The following is an 18,234-nucleotide window of genomic DNA, read 5'->3' as shown; positions in this document are numbered from 1 at the left end:
AAAGTTCCATACCTATACTGGTATTGAAAGCATAGAAACCAAGAATATACATTCTGTAAATTTCCAACAGCTGGCATTAAAGTCATATTTCCTATCACAAATTCAGTCATAATGAGAACTGCAACATGGGAAAGTGTCTCTCTCACACACGAATAGGAACATTCAGTCTCACTACTCATGCTCAGGTATTAGTGACCATAGCAACAGAGCACTGTTCATTTTGTTTATTAAATATGAAACAGTGAAAATAATAATAATGAATGGTGTACATCAACAACAGCTATTTCAATAAATAAGGAAGCAGCATCCCAAATGCAATGTGACTGGAAAGAGTAACACACACACAAAGACTTCAAAATAAAAGACAGAAAGACTCAGTACAGGTATACAGAAGTAGATATACTTAGAACATTTTCAGGGATTCCCTTCACCCTAATTTACCCTATTAACAACAGTAAGCATTCCTGGTTACAAAACCAACACAAATATACATAGGTTTTTATTATCATCTTCAATCTCTACTGCCTGAAAGTCTTTCAATAGAACAATTGTATTTACAGGGGTCTTCATGAAGATTATAGCGAATATACTGTCATCGTCTCCTGTTTAGATAGCAATAAAGCAACAGCTTTGGAAATTGGTGTGTAATCAGGAGCACACCGACAAGATGCTTTCCTGCATGTGTTGGTTCCCTTCGGGGCTGTATGAACTCTCTGCTCTTTCAAGCACATGGTTTGTGTTAGCCAGGATGCCAACAAACCACCTCAGATCTCTGTGACTTCAGAACATCCCTGACAGCTCAGTTCTTCAGAAATAATGGAGACATCTATAGCCAGGATGACACACACACCTTCTCAGGAACTAGATATCCGGTTATAAAACTCCAGGTCCATAATTACAGAGCTACTCACTTGATCACAATTCAGTACCTGAGGCACTTATCTGAATTTACCATTCACTTCATTAATGAAAGCCTTTCTTTGTAAGAAAAAAAACACTTTAAAACCCCAATCCTCAGCATCCATCCATACACAGAGATTTTGTCTGACAAGGCAAGAAGAGACAAATTATAGCTTCCATGAAGTTCAGCTCCTCACCTTGTTTGTAATCCCAGCAGAAGATCTGATGCAGAAGCTGGGCTGTGCACAGGCACAGTGCTGCCGCCCCTGGCAGGAAGGCAGCCATCTCTGCCCACGGCCACACTGCATCAGCCTCTGCAGAAGCCTGCTGATATTTAACTGACTGAATTCTAGCTATTTGTTTTATCCCATAATTAAAAATAAATAAATAAAAAATAGAGGCCTTATTTACCTACAGCTTCTAAGATTGTGCCAGATTGAAACACCACTGCTGTTTTACCTCCAGGTAGTCTCCCATTTGAAGACACACTGTACAATCTTTCACAAAGAAAAGAGACAGAAGTTAGCATTATGTATTGGCTTTTCAGGATCACAGTATTTTCCAGACAAAGAAATTGACCAATAAAGGTTCACAAAAAAACAGTTATTAATGACTAACTCTGAAGAGCCAAAATCTCTGTAATCACCCATCCAGACTTCCAGCCTCTGCTTTTGAGGCCGATCCCTGGTACTGATGTACACATGCAGTACAGGTGAGCCTGCAAAGCAACTGGGCTCACAGGGGACTGTTCAAATCGTACTGCAAGTGACAAGCTTTCTTTCACAATTGCATCCATTCCAAAATCAAGAAAGTAAAATATCTCAGACAAAACCACGATATAGGATCAGATTTTTATCAGCAACGTTAGCACATAGGATAGTAACAAGCGAGGCTTAGAGAAAACATCTAATTACAGACCATGGAAAATACATGGAAGGTTTTCTGTGATCTAAATGTTATCCCACACAGGTGATTATATTAGAACAGAACAGCCAATAACAGACCCAATGTTTATAAGCCATGTTCAGTTTTGTGTTTAACACTTCCATTCCCAAGCTTGCCTCTTATTTCAGCAGTCTGTGAACACAGACCTTTCTCACCAGCACTGCACTGAGGACAGACAAAACTGGGGACAGAGGGTGGCTGGGAATTTATTGGCAATTGCTGGCAGCACCTAGCAGTGTTTTGTAACTGAGCTTTGCAGACTTCTTGTTCCCTTTATACTTCACCCCAGTCAATTCAATCTTTCAAAAAACAGTAGAACCATGGTTAAATAAAAACTAAATCAGATATGAGGAATGCGACCAGTATAACATCGCAGGAGAGGAAGGTTGTGATGAGCAGTGCTCAGCCAGCCTAGCATCTCTCTCCAGCACTCACAGGCAGATACACCTGCAGCATTTGGAAGCTAATGCCCTCTGGCAGGAGCTGAAGCAGTGGAGAAGCCGATGCACAGCCACTCCTTCCAACCACAAGAAGCCTTTAGCATGACAAGACAGGAAGATGGGGATATCAACAAACCCAATGTGAAAAACGTTCAGTTTGAAAAAGCACAGGGACATTGACAAGTAGAACATTCGCAAAACGTAGATAGTGTTTTAATTTTCTGGATAATGTCAACAGAGTACAGTATCTTGGTTAATATAGTCATTATAATTTGTTAGGGTGACACGCCTTGGTAATGCATTCATTTCACTGTGTGTGCAGTGTCATCAGACAACGTGAACAACAAACTGCTTGTCACTGATGTTTTCTTGTGTTTTACATTCAAACTCCAAGGGTATAAACTATTATCTCAGGTCTTTAAACTATTATCTCAGGTCTTAGCATCAAATGCCCCAGAACTGACTACTCCTAACTAAATTATAATCATATATAATTCCTTCTGATGTTTTCAGATTTACAGCATGCAGTCGTAAAACATTAAGGGTAGAGGGAGTATTCATTAGAAGCTTACTATTAGTACCACATCAGAAAGCTCATCTATCTAGAATGTCCCCAAAAAAGCACACTGCTATGTCTGTTTACCTTCCAGAGAACTCCCAGCCATTTCTCTTTCACCTGAGTTGTTAAAAAGCAGTGTATGATTTGTTTAGAATAATGTTTATTATCATATTGTATATGATAATATACAGCACCTGAACAAAAACATAACAAGTATAGCATCCTTTCCTGTTCTGCTTTTTACCTTAAGAAGTAAATCAGTGGAGTAAAAAGTAAAAAAGTAAAACAATTGAGGTAAAACAATCTTATCTACTACCTCCTTCTTATTACTTACAGTCCAATTTTCCACTAATACATGTTGAAAGAGTCCCATTCTCATAACCCTCATCTACTTTTGCTTTCATCTATAAGGCATTCAAAACCAGGCTCCAAAATATATTATCACAACAGGTATCTGCTCATTATGGCATTGGATTTATATTATAACACTATGAAAGTCAGAAAATACTCAGCATTTCCAGGAAAAGGAAAAATATATTTACAATATTTGTATTACCAAAAGATATTTGCACATCTTTAATTTCTTTGAAGAAGCACATAAAACAGTAAGTATAAGCAGCTAATTTCCAGCAGAGATTGATGGATTTAACTCAAGAACTGCATGATACAACAATGGTGAATCACCTATTTACAGATGCTAGTCAATTTAAAATGCAAATTTTCACTATTATTGAAGAAGGCAAAACCACTGATTACGTTTCATAAAATGAATGTTTCCTTTCCCCATTCTAGACCTGAAACTCAAATCAAGTAACTGCTGTTTAGTACTAGAAATATGCAGGACACTTCAAAGATGACAATGATGCTGTTCAGGTGATTACATCACATGAATAAGCTAAAAGTTATGTGCACATCTACTTGAAGAGCTGCATTCTCTATGGACTCCAAAATATAAATAGCTTTAGCCCTCCAAAACAAGGTGTAGCTATAGTGTTAGCACTTCACTAACATATTTTTGCAATTTCAAGATAAAGAGATTTTAAGTTCCAAAAGATTTTTTAAAAGAACTTCGCAATGGCCCTCGTTCTTGAGTCTCCAGGTCATAACAAAGTACTAATTCAGGCTGGCACAGCCCTAAAGTTACCTTGTACAGCTCTCCTAACTACTGCACTTCAAACAGCTGATTGATAAAGCAACAGGGAATGTAGCTCAAAAAAAAATGTTTCTCTGCTTTCCAATAAACTTTTTTTTTTTTTCAATTTTATCACAGTTTCTGGTTTTTTGGTGCATAGCAAAAGTTTTAAAATATTTTTAAATATTTCCAAAATATTTCAATCTAAGTGTAAGTAAAACACATCAATTTCATCTTCCTGATTACATGTTTCTGTAATAGAAAAAATTTACAAGTACAGTTTTCTAAGTAGGCTTTGCCTTCATAGTCAGGCTCCAACTGCACATCAAAGGTTTAATTTTAAATTCAGTAAAGATGCAAGTTTAATCTCAAAAGACTACGATGTCTTAGAAGTTAAAACATTAACTGCTACTAACAATCTGTAAGAGATTCTGCTTTTGATATACCCATTTCTAATGAGGATCACTGAAGTTACTCAACAAGCATTACCAGTTACCTTGGGTGACTTGCCAAACCTCCCACTGACTCTACAGAAATTAAGGATTTCACTTGAATTTCTACATAGTCTTCTATAAAGATTACTAATTGGTATAATATTGTCTGCTTGCTCTCTGCAAAGCCCTTCACTTCTACTTTTTCTCCCCTACATAAACATTTAATACCATCACCTATCCCTCTGTTGCAACTACACAAGAAATAATCTTAATTAGCCCATTTCCAAAACGTCACCGGTAACTCTATGGAGCAATGTGCACCCTCTATCAAAACCTCCCTCTGCAGTTAATTCATTTCCTGTAGCCTAATAAACAGGAAAAAATAAACAATACAAGGATTTCATTTAGCATGCATTAGATTTTAGACAAAAACAAGAAAAGCAATTGAAGGTTCAAGAAAATACACTTTTGTTAATAGCTACCAAAAAAAAAAGAGAAATATTTCAATCATTGTCAGTACCTCACAGAATGATTATCCAAAAATACACTTCACATTTTTTCCTGCCCTCTATTAGCTGCTCTGCATATAAGCTCTTTTAACAGAACTACACAATTAGAAATCATCATTCACTTTCATCTTTTCTCCTTCACCAGTTTAGCATCTCCATTTTCTACAATGTCCCAGTAAATAACTTTGTGGGAGGCACAGTATTGTCCTCCTACACAAAATACTTAGCTGTCTAAGAGTAATTTTATTTTTAAAAAAAGAGGTACTAACACCCTTAATTACTGCCCTACTATTTCCTTTTCTGCCACTTTCTCATGTCGATTTCCCTAGCTTACAATATAGTGAAGATACAGTAATGATATATAGCATCTCAACTCTTCACTGTGAAAGATGTGCCTGATTTATTCCCTGTCATTCAAGGGTAGAAGTTTTAGTCCTTGTGCGGATCGTTCCTACTTCCATCTTTCAAAACAGAAGATCTACAACACTGCAAAGGTTTGTAGTTTTCCCTTTGCTATATATCTAAATCAATAGAATAAGAAGTATCGGACAAGTAAGGGAACACACTTATTTACTGAATATTTTCTTAGATTAGCAAATCAGAAGTGGAAGAACTGCACTGGCTAAAAACTTAGCTGATCAGGTGCAGCATTCACCAAGCAGAACCCAGATGAAACGAAAGGCATTTCAATTACAAATTAATATTGAATGCTAGCCTCTGGAAAAAGCAGTGCAGGATAAGAACTGAGAGAGTAAGGTTAAGGCTTTCCAAAATTTGCCTGACATGATCTAATTCAACTTCAATGGGAGCAAAGTTGGACCATGTGTCCACAGCAACTTGAGTCTAACTGCTACCTCTCAAAAGTAATAGTTGAACGAAAACCATCTATTACTACCTTAATTAACCTGACCCAACCATGCACCTTAATAATTACTTTCTTTTAAAATGGTAGCTTTCCTCAAAGTTTCCACAGAATTCTGTGAGCATTCAAACCAAATACGTATTTGTAGCAAGAAAGTTGGCAAAGAAAGGCTGAGATGATACATTGGAAAGATAAACAAGCCTATTGGTGGTTTAGAATAAAGAAACTTCAACTTCCTTCACTGTGTAAGGCAAGCAGTTTGTCTATAACTCTACCTCAGCATTCTTATTTAATATAAGTTTTTAGATCCTCTAAAAATTGCAGCCACCATTTGTTGCTATGTGGGGAAAAAAACTACATCATTTCAACAATAGTATCTACCAGCAATGCTCAACTGTTGCTGCCAGGGATTTTTCCCACGTATCATGCAAATGCATTACCTGTCATACAAAAGTATACACTTAATACTCAGTTGCTGTAAGATTAATTTATTTGCAGTGCCAGGAATGCAGCCTTGAGGGAAAAAAAAATAATTAAAAATGGCTTTGTTGCTTTGATCCTGATGTTACATTAACTAAAAATGTTTCATTACAACAATTTATCTATGACCAATGAGGGAGAACATTTACCCCTTTAATTACTTAAATTCTATTTAAATGGCCATTATGAATGTATGTAGAATTAACGAATTTGCCTTCAAATTATCTCAGAATTTGGGAAGTATTTTGTAGGCACGAGGGACAGATGTTTTTCAAAAATATCAAAATGAACATTTGACAAAACCAATAGAATAAATACACGTCTCAAAGTATTTACAAACAAAGGGATAGTTGTCCCTTTTAAAGTGGGGTTAAGAGTATCTATCTACATTTACTGGCTGAACTTAAGATGGTGTGGTTCTTTGATTACTCTTCCATCTTCTGTTTTCACAAAGAAGTAACAATTTTCAATTTTTGATTTTGCAAAGCACGAGAAAGTACTCCTACCCACCCTGACTGAGAAGTGCAAGCTTCAGTTGAGGATGAGGATGTTCTTGAACTTCTGCATTTCAGTAGCCCTAAACTACACAGATAAAATCTTCACATCTGATATAAACACCATTCTCCAATCTTCCAGTACTTCAGGAAATTGCTACCTGAATCTTTGCATTTTTAATACCACAAGACTGTGGGCTTTAAACTAGATACCATCCTACAGCATTTGCAAGATACTAGCTGGAGGGACTAGCAACCAATCAAGCAACCATCAACAACTCAAATCTTTCTGGATTATCCTTAAGATAGAAGAGAATAATATTATGACTACTCAGATGTATGACTGAATTACAAACTGCACATTAGGGAGGAGTAAGGATTAAATTTGAGGCTTCAAGAACCAGTTTGTCCTTGATCTTATTTTTCATTTTTATAAACGTTTTTCTACAAAATAGGATGGATTTCTTGTATTTGTGCCCTAAACAATGAGAATCAGCCTAGATAAGATATTCCATTCTATAAAGATATGGTTAAGAGAAACATGTTTTGACATCCTAAAAGACAACATAAAAATTAAGTGTACTTTTTATGAGAACACTTGATGTATTTTATGAGAATGATTTTTTTTATATGCAACATGTATGAAGATTTTAATTCAATTACTTCTACTTTTCTTGAAACATTTATATTCTAGCTACATCTTTCAATATGCTACTGTTACTTACCCTATATTACAACCAAGCGATCACAAAAATTTATTGTTTATTCTTCTGTTATTTTTTCTGAATGGATTTAACTCAAGAACATAAAAGTTTACAGAGACCCTTCATGTTGATGCAGAAAAACTAGAATGCTTTTAAAAGAACACTTATTATTTTCCTTAATAACATTTTTTTTTTAATTGACCAGTTTCACCAGGTTCTGTTAGTCTTTTAATTAGAGTTGAATTTCCATTTTTTATTTCATTAATTTTTGTTCTTGGTGATTTTAACAGACAACAGTAGATGAACAATACTTAGTTAACTGTTGGTTGAATTCATTAGGCTTCACTTCATTAACCATACACTATTCACACATGCTTTGAAATTTACAGGACCATAAAGATAAATGCAGTTCTGTTAGGCCTTACTTTCTGTCATTGAATAACTTTTCCCACGTACAACCTTTTTAATGCATTACAAGAATATAGATGAAACGGGGCTCTTAGACTTTGTGGGCTATACTGGAATAACCTTCTGCAGAAGATTTCCCATATGACTGTGCAAGAATTTTGTCCTCAGCGCTGAGGTGGCAAAACTAAATCTTACAGCACCAAAACAGGTTCTAGAGAAAGGTAAGAGGACTCGAAAAAGGACAGTGTAAAACATGGTCCAATAAAGATGTAGGAGTTCATACATCACAACCTCCTCCTTTGTTCACCCTTGCAGGTTTCTAGAACATCATCTACCTCCAAAATGGAGGAAGCAGCAGTAGAGCTTTACAAACAATATACCGGAATAGCAAATAAGGCCATCTCTAGCACAGCCAATGCAGACAGACAACTGTGCCACAAAGCAACCTATTTTGCTTATACCTGAAGCCAAATTTGCATATTATGAAAATGGGAGGTGACAATAACACAAAACAATTTGAGTCAGTAAAAATGTATGCTGCAACAGTCAATTACAGCTGGGTGAATTAAGGACTGTGTTAGATGTTTTTTTTCCCCCCTCTCACTTTGCAAGTTAGGCTAGATGTTTCAGTATTAAAAGTTCCACTTAAAAATCATTTGAAGATCATCTCATGCAATAACCAAATTCATTCAGATTGCAGTTTCTACCCTTAGAGAAGCACAAGCCATTTTGTAGGAACTTTGTCTCCCTGTCTTGGGGGGAGAGAGAGGAAAAAGGAATTAAGTTTACACCATCCTGTCTATATCCCCTGCACAGCAGTAACTCCTGTCATATTTGGGGGGCCCAATTAGGGGACTATTACCAGAGTCAAGTGGTGTCTGTTCTGCACTGCACAGTCCCGAGCTCAGACAAAGGTTCCAAACAGTGATTGCTCACTAGTTGTACAAATAGTATTATCAGTCAAAAGGTACCATACATCTTGCCATTTATCTTTACCCAATTATGCCCTATACGTTTTCCCGATAAAAGGTTGCTTTTTCTTTTTCCATTAACATGCCAAGCCCTCATTTTGCTCAAAATTGCTTACAAAGACCCCACCTTACAGCTACTTTTGAAAGCATTAATGCCATCACTATCTTAGAGTTTAAGTGAATTCAAAGAATTATCACTCCTAAATACAAACTATTCTTTTCACATTCTATAGCTGTAAATACTATCCCATTAAAGACATCTTCATTTCACAAAACGCTCAATTGACAAAAAACTCTCAATACACAGAAACACTTGTACCTCCATTTACAATCCTGCCTCTATTCAATTCTTATTTAGAAAAGGCTGTACAGAAGTTCAGATAGGCTAACAACTCTGCTTCTTAATTCTTAGAATGCAGCATCACAGAGGGTCTGCTAGTCATGATCTTGCTTCTGTAATTGGAGGTTAAGGGGAGTAACACCTTGATTTGGATCCATTTGCTATGTTAATTTTATAATAAATAATTTAATAGATAATCTAATCTGGACAAAAACTACCTTGCTCTAACTAGTACTCTTTGAATGTTAAGCCAAAATTAATCTCTACCAGAGATAAGCAAAGGAAAGAAGTCAGATTTCAAAGCACTGTAAGACTGCTGAAGAGAACCTCAACAGCCTGATCACTTTAAGACTGGTTCTACTGCTCAAAGCTATCTATGAACCAGGACTAAATAGACAGACCAGACTTTTCAGATGTGCCATAATTTTAATGAACTTCCTGGCCTGTTTTTAACAGACATCAGAATCCTTCTGAATATCCCCACATGTTTCTGAAGTTAGGCATCCAACAAACACCCAAGCACCCAAGATTAGAGACTATTTTGGAAAATATAATAAGCATTCAGCAGTTGCCTATACAAACACCTCTCTTGTAAGCACTTAACTCATCCTTTGCAGAGCACTGTGGCATATATAAATGTGCTAAACTTCATGTGGAAAAGCTGTTCTGTTTGCTATTTCTGTTGTGTATGATTAGAAAGGTCATAGATTTCACATTTTATAGTACACAAAAGAAGAATCTTGCTCTAAATGAAATGACAGAGATGGAAATGTCTGACTTACTGAAAGGTGTTGTATCAGTAGGGTCAGGAGGTGGAAAGTTTTCAGTGAAGTTGACATTACACAAGTCAGTGCTACAACAGCAGAAGCGATATGTTCCATTTTGAATCAAAGAAGGTGTGGTCGTAACTATACACTCCTCAAAGTGACACTCTTGTGGGTCTCCTATGTGAGACCAGCAACCTGTAAAAAGAAGTAAATTAAATAATTATTTTTGTTATGGAGGCATAATAGAAATCAGTACCATATAATACCCAATTAAATGTTACAGAGCAGGGTGAAAACAGTTATCATAATTTGCTCGACTGACATTACTAACACCTTTTAAAACCAGCAACCAGACAACTTCCTTCAGAATTTACCGCTGTGTAGAAGAAGGAACATGGCTGGTGATGCAGGCCAGCACCAAAGCTGCCCAGCTGTCAACCTCAGTATGACAAACCACCACCTGACCCACAGTCTAGGCAAAACTGTGACTTAGTATTCCTTCTTGGAGCTAGAAAACAAGACTGCATCTATAGTTTGGTACTTCTTGCAAAATTTCTAAAAATGGTGTCTTTCTCATTGTCAACATTACTAGAACTACAGAACTACAACTTATTTCTTGCTTAGTTTAGGCCTTTGGTTCCTACATCAACTGTCCCTTCTCAAATATGGTCAAAGGTGGTTAAATGTTTATGCACAAGTGCCTGGAAAGGTAAGAGGTAGTGTGGGAGCAGCAGTAAGCAATCAGTGCTTCTTTCAAGCAGATTACCAGATCCAACATTAAATAAGAGCTTTGAGGTGAACTGCACATGTTGTAAACACCAGTTCTCATTCAGTTCATACCTTATGCTACATTAACTTGTATCCAAGTAACCAAGCACAGAGTTTCTCAGAGTGAATATCAAAGCACATCTCCAGCAACTGCAAGACACTTCACCTCTCCCTATCATCGTGCTCCCAGCAGAAAAATAATGAATTGACAGTGTGTGACAGTTCTGTGCTAGAGCAATTTACTTTGTAAACAAACATCCAATCAATTTGAAAGTACATTTCTACTTAATGAGACATTTATTTTTAAACTTATCATGACTCAATATGTATAATGAGGTATACTCAAGAAAGCTATCTTCCTCTGGACTTCTTATGTAATAACTGATTTGAGGTTTTTTCCCCTTAACTGTACACTGGGCTCCTTAGTCTCTTTTATAAGTCGTTTATTTCAAAAAACTTGTTATTCATACTTAAGATTGTTAAATGGAAAGTTAAATTTGTACAATGAGCAAACAAAACATTCAGTTTTGCAACAGAGCATCCTCAGATCAGATCGCTATACCACAAAAAAAAAGTTAAGAGTAGCAAAAACTGCACTTATGATGAAATGTTACATACCTTGTTTTACAAGATGTATGTCTCCTTCTCGTGTCTTCTCCCAAAGTCCATAGCAGGTACTACCTTTCATGCACAAAATCGTGCCATTCTCCTGGGAGATTCGGCTCTCGCTGATTCCATGGTCCTGCTGATATGGGTCCTTAAATGCACACAGCCGCTCCTCACTCTGTGCAGCTTTAGACAAAGAAAGAAAAATATTTTTTGTCACTGATTTCATTCATGAAATTTTAACTGTAACTTTAAAGCATGATTATGGTCTTCTGGAAACCTATAACCATCTTGAACTGTAAGTGCCCGTTCTTTAAAATGTACTTCAACGGTCAGAAGCAAAAATGAGGTCCATCTATCCTCAAGTTACTTTCATAAAGACCAAAAAAACAGCAGACATTTTAAAATGAATGCGTAAATGCTTGAAGTCCACATGTACAGAACAAAAATTTCATTGCATAGCGTGCATCGTTTGTCCTCAAGTGTAAGTTACACAACTGTTAGTTGGTTTCTTCAGCAACCACATGCGTTACTTAATTGTTTCCAGATCCTAAACCAATACAATCCTTTTCAAAGTGCCACCCAATCCAGTGTGCCTCCCTCATTCAGTTCCCCCACCCCACCACTCTCTTTCTTTTGATCTTTTTTTCTACTTTTTTATCCATCCGCTGCACTGACATTACTTCTTTTCCCTCAGCAACTTATTAGTTTTGGCTAGTTCACAGATCATTAATGACCACCAACAGAAATACTAACAGCTGAGTAAAACCCATACAACTCCGATCATCAGATCTGCAGAACACTGACTGTAAACAGGAGCAATGTTGTGCATAAAATCTCCCTGTGGAATGTCCAGCAGGAACATTCTATGTATGAAAAAAGTACAAAAATAAATATACATAATCACTTGAAAAAATCTTCGATTTTTTATTACAAAAAAAATCACGACATACTGATTTTAACGAGAATATTTGATTAGTAAAACTTTAAAAATGGAATAACTTAAGAACTCAGATGTTTTACCCATACTATTACTGCTTTTTCACTTATGTCACCTCCATTATCCTTGCTGATACACCTCTATCTTTTCCTTAGGAAAAGACAGGTAAACTTTCAAATTCTTTAGAAAGACATCAAGCTCCAAGACAAATCTTACATTTGTAGTAAATATGTTCTTTAAAGTATATTCATTCTTCACTTAAATATGATTTTATAAAATGCATGGCAAGGTAGATGTGTAACTACAGCACAGAAAAACATTCAGTAGTACAGCTCAGAAAAGACCCGCTCTCAGTAAAAACTTGTACTATGCCTCTCAAGTAGATTTCATCCCATTCTTTAACTCATGTGAAAGCACAGTCAGCAGAAAGATGCCAGGTTTAGTAGATGACAAGTGATCTTTTGAGAAAACCAATTTTGAACTTAAAATAAACTTGTAGAATATCATTGTCAATTATTAAAGGTACTGTATACATACAAAATACTTATTCACTGAGAATTTAATTATTTTGTCATTCTACAGCACACTTGCTGCAAAAATACTGTTTAATTGTATTATCGGCACAGATTGTTTTGTAATAGAAAGACAAAATAAGATATCTAGACTCAGATGTGTCTCTTTTCTAAGGCTTTTACTATTCATTAAAGAGTCAAAACTCAATATTCTCTTATCCAGAGACAACTATATATAACTGCACCATGCAGAAAAACAGTCTGACAGTGACTCCCACCTTATTCTGTGGCAGCAGTAATTAAAATAGCACAACTTAGTGTATTTTTAATGGTCTGGTAGGGCATGTATGATCAGTTGAGCTGCATGTCAGTTCAGTAGTGGTAAATTCTCAGTGGAGGGGACAGGAACTTCTTAAGCTCCTGTAATTCAATCACTTGCAGTTTCACATACTCCGATAACCTAGACAGCAGTCCATGTTACTCACCCGCCTCTCTGTACACTGACTGGTGTACAATTTATCTTTTACATCTGTAACTTGAGTTTTGAGGTGATAAATACATTCATTACAAAGCAGTGGCTTATGTTCAGAAACTCAATTGCCCAAATTTCATATCTAACATTTTCTTTCTAAATGAGTAAGCTGAGTTACTGAGGACAAAAAGGTCATATATTAAGAGCTAACATGTGCTGCCTCAAGCAGTCCTTGCCAGTCGCACGCAGTAGTTTTATTCTCAGGAACAGCTGAGTATGCCAGGCGTGAAGCATCTGTCCTACATTCCCTGCTCTATGACATGGGACTGGCCAAGAAACAATGTATGAAAGGATAGTACTCAACTACTGCAAGAGAACTGGAGCTGACTCACTTTTTGAAAATCGAAAGAAAAAAATATCACTGAAATACAATTTTCAAGAAGGAACGGGACAGAATTATAGCTTCTTGTGAAACATGATGCATCTGCTCCAAGGGACACTACGAAGGTTTTAAAATCAATTGCATGCGATAGCTGAATGGGACTAAGGTCATCTGAGATGTTGCTTGTTTACAGAATGCTCGAGTTGCTGCAAGATAAGCTCTTTCATGATTTGCCTTTATTGTGAAAAATAAATTAAAAAGAACAGAACTTATAAAGCAGCTACATAGATCTGGTTTCCTTGTCAAAACCTGTTTGGTGCTTTTTTTGTTTTGTTGCATCATTTTCCTAAACAACAACAACAAAAACCACAATGCCAGGTAAAGTCCACTTTCATAATACTTCAATAGGTTTAAAAAATAAACAACACTTTTAACCTCTAAACTAATAGGGGAAAAAAGAAAAAAAATTTTGCTTTCTACTTACTCACACACATATATATATAAAGATAGTTACATGTATCATGCTTGTGCTCCAGAGTCACAGACCACTTTAACTGTCCACTTTCAGACTCTTCACCTTTCTGTGTATCTATTAGGATTAAGGTTGAAAGGCAAGAACATGCCAAAGCTACTTTGAAAACTACAAGTTGTTAACCATTGTGCTAGATGCTACAAAACCATAAACTAGATAAAACAATCATTGCTACCAAAAGCTCTTCTGATTTAAGAAAATATACTGCCCCATACCAACACCTGCAGAGGTGAGGAAGATGCAAGCATGGGAAAGCACCAGTGCTAGCAAATGAGTGCCTGCCTTCATCAGTTTTCTAGCATACTAATAAAAATGCAAGTTAACTTGCCACAATTTAGCATCAGATGATCTCAGTGGGAAACTTTTCCAACAAAAATAAAGGTTACACACCCAACAAATAAAGAGTTTTCATGCTGATCCCTGCACATTCCTGCTTCCATTATAGCAGAGTACTACAGCCCCTACGGGAGCAGTACCCACTGCAATACTCTGCTGACCCCTGCCCTTTTTCTGATGGCTTGGAACATTTGGAGGATCAGGATTATTTTTTTTCCTATGGTCTCTGTATGTTCATTGTTGATGCTCTAATGCCAAAGAAAATTGAGTAGGACATTCAGATCTACAGAAACTATCCTGAAGAACCAGAGAATAGACAAGCTTCTACTGACAATAGACAAGCTTCTACAAAACTTCAGTTTCCTTACATGGTTTCCGCACATTCCTGCTCTGGGAATTTGGCAATAAGGTTTTGCTCTTCCAGTCAGTGGAACTCGTCAGCTCTAAAAACTTTTAGTATAAGAACACTTCTAAGTTAGGCCCTGGAAGCAGCTGCCAGCTTAGATGAGTATGCCCTAAAACTTTCCCCAAAAGAAATGGAGATACTGCTGAAAAAAAAAAAAAAAAAAAAAAAAAAAAAAAAAAAAAAAAAAAAAAAAAAAAACACAACACACAGAGGTGCTGGAGTGCCTGTTCTAAACTTTACATGCAGCAAGCTGACAGAACGATATTCCTCAGCTGGGTTCCCTGCTGGTTTTTGTCTCCAAGGCAGGGAAATGGTGGCATAGAACTAGAACTACTGGATTCTCCTGTCTTCAGTTCCAACAGATACAAACCCGAGAAAATACCTCAATGCTAAGATCTTCAGTGAACAGCAAGAGCAATTAAAATAAACAAGCTGTTTAGCCTCTGAAGGCTCTGGCTCTTGAACTGATCTGTTTTATATACCCAGGTCATTTGCAATCTATGCCAGAAAAATTAAAGGCAAAACGCCTGTGGACAGACACGCTCAGCATGTTTTAAGAACCCATGAGCAGCTCACTGAGCGGTGCTCCTTTGCCTCCAGATTTCACAGACACACAAGATGCACCAGCACTGCATCTTCAAACGAGCAAAATGCAGAGGCCATTTACAGGTCAAGCTGTACAGTACATCTGCCCAGGCAAGAAATGCCCCTGCATTGTACTCTGCGAACAAACCCAACGCCTAGCACCAAGGGAAGCATCGGCACAGGTTGCAAAGGCCATCTGTTGCACTGCTGAAGCCATCCTCCAGAACCCTGCTCTTGCTAAGAGATTCCACGTTGTATCAATGCTTGTACAGCCCTGTTCAAGCTACCCATCTCATTACTCCTACACAAGTTGAACATCACAAAAATAACTGCTGTAAAATCATTAATCTGGACTGCAGCTGCTCTGTAAATGTGCAAGTCTATAACAACTTTTATGGTTAGGACTAAAACACTGCAAACAGAAAAAAATGCCAAAGGTGTATGTATATACACCCAAAGATTATAAATCTTCTGAATCAAATGAACACTTTTTTTTTTAATGCTCTGGAGGGTTCACTCTACTTAAACACAACTATCTGATTAAATCAGTATGCAATAAAAAAGTTCTAATTTCCATATTTCTGAAGTTACAAAGAAAAGGAAAAATTCACACGAAAGGTTACCTCCAAAACTGAAGAACACCTACTTAATTTTTCTTCCACAATATACAATAAGGAAGAAAAAGACTTTTGGCATTTTTATCATCACTACAAAAAGGTTGAATTCATAGTAAAATATATTTCTTTGTCACATAGAACTCATTACATATTCAGGTATTTTCTAACTTAGTTTTCATGATAGATGCATGGAGATTTTCAAACAAACAAACAGAAACGAGTGCTTTTATGTCATAAACTACTAAAAAATTTGCCATTACAGACAAGTGGAAATAGATGGGGCTGATACTGTAAGGGATAAAAAAGTAAAACTTGAACAATGACTAGTAAAGGATTTATTATAAAACACATATTTTCCATTCCCCTTGAACTTGTAGAGCAGGCAAACTATGACAAAATGATTTAATAAAAATAATGAAATTAACTCAAACTTCAGTTCTTCCATCCAGCATGGATTTCCAACAAAAACAAGAATGGGAGGCACCATTCCCAAAAGTTCTACTTAGGGGGGAGAAGGGGGGAGCATGCAAGCAGGGCAAGCTCTTCACTTCCTTATCACAGGAAACAAACAAACAAAAAGAGTTGAAAAGTTGTTTCTCTCCAGCCCATTTTGCACCTCTATGTTATACAAAAATGAAATGTATAGACCAGTTTCAAAGATATGCTTAACACACGAGCAGTATTACAATTAAATACGGGTAAATAAGTAAGCTAAAACACATTCACTCTGCTTTCTCATTTGGCTACTGTTATGGTTGCACCTGATCATCACACACACATTCACACACTTAACAGACTCAATTTTCCTCAGACAATGAAATCTTACTGTCATATTCCAAGCTGAGAATGGAGAAACAGAGTTAAATTACTTTTCTGGAATTCTGAAGGAACTGGGAATTTATCATAGTTTCACTTGTTCATCTCCCAACATGTTTTGCAGAGGGAGAAGATATTTCTGGACAGCAAAGATTTTAAAAAAATATATAAAAATAAATTACAAGACAGAAATCTCATGTGCTACAAATACGATTCATGTACACGAGGATGAATTTAAATAAATGAATATGCTTCTATTGTTTTTAATATACTAGTATACTCAGTCTTTTGCAATTATTTTGTGTTATTGGAAAACATGATTACTGAAAACAGCTACAACAGAAACACCAAAAGTTACAGGAATCCAACTGCAAATCCTTAAAACATGAGTCATGTTTTCATTAATAGCATAGGAAGTTGGTTCCATTAGTACTTAATCAACATTTCCTGTCCTTACATCTATTCAATGCTGTATATGGAACTTGCATCAAGTGCTAAGGGAGGGGGAAAGGAAGGAAATGCTACAGAGAATTATTCTACTCCCTGTTCTAATTGTCAGGATAAAAATCAAAATTTGTGGCTTCACGATTAGTGCCAGGCAATACATTTCGTGATGTAGAAATCATGAATAAAAGAATCTGAGGTAGCAGTCAGAAGACAGATTTGCGTGTAACCTTAGGGAACAGACTTGCTGGCATCACAGATATATGGATACTACTTTGGTAATTATATCCAACTACCTTCATGACCACATAGGTGAAGACATGGAAAACAAAAAATATCGAAGGTAAAGGTTTCTGAACATTTGCTTGCTTATAATAGAATTTCTTTAAATATAGGCCATTATACGTTCAACTAGGAACTTCATTAGGCTGCAACAGATTTTTTAAAATAAGTTTTTTCCTGTAACTTGTCCTTTGAATTAGAGAGATATTAATCAGAAGGACCAAAGACACAAAACCTGTTTTCTTTCGATCCTGTCAGCTCTCTGTGAAGTTTTCATGTATTCAATCCGGGGAAACATCATTGCCCTAGAGGCAGGGCTATGAGATAGCACGTGTCTTCATGATACGAGCTAATAAAAGGAAGGTGATTAAAATACCACCTTCGAGTGTATCAGGAGGCTCCTCTCAGTATATCTTTTCAGCTACTGTCAGTTGCTTTCTGACGTGATATAGATAAAAAAAAAAACTTGAAATCATCACCTAGCAAGCATTTCACTGCTGTTTTTCATCTTTTTCTCCTCAGAGGCATTAACTACAAATATATCTAAATGTGTATACACTTACATAAAAACATCACATGCAGACTTTTTTT

The 18,234-nt window shown here is 36.4% G+C and overlaps 1 protein-coding gene across 1 annotated transcript in view; it reads right to left on the bottom strand.

Moving 5' to 3' along the window:
* The window catches only part of BMPR2 (bone morphogenetic protein receptor type 2), a 111,204-nt gene that overhangs the window by 47,886 nt on the left and 45,084 nt on the right, over window positions 1-18,234 (bottom strand). The window contains exons 2-3 of the mRNA XM_035570812.1: window positions 11,332-11,505; window positions 9,961-10,140 (exon numbers count right to left, since the gene is read on the bottom strand). Coding sequence (XP_035426705.1) covers window positions 9,961-10,140; window positions 11,332-11,505 — 354 coding nt within the window. The remainder of the gene's footprint in view (window positions 1-9,960; window positions 10,141-11,331; window positions 11,506-18,234) is intronic.

The sequence above is a fragment of the Cygnus atratus genome, chromosome 6 (assembly GCF_013377495.2).
Source record: "Cygnus atratus isolate AKBS03 ecotype Queensland, Australia chromosome 6, CAtr_DNAZoo_HiC_assembly, whole genome shotgun sequence".
NCBI lineage: Eukaryota > Metazoa > Chordata > Aves > Anseriformes > Anatidae > Cygnus > Cygnus atratus.
The sequence above is the reverse complement of the archived record's forward strand: the minus strand, read 5'-3'. Positions and strand labels throughout refer to the sequence as shown.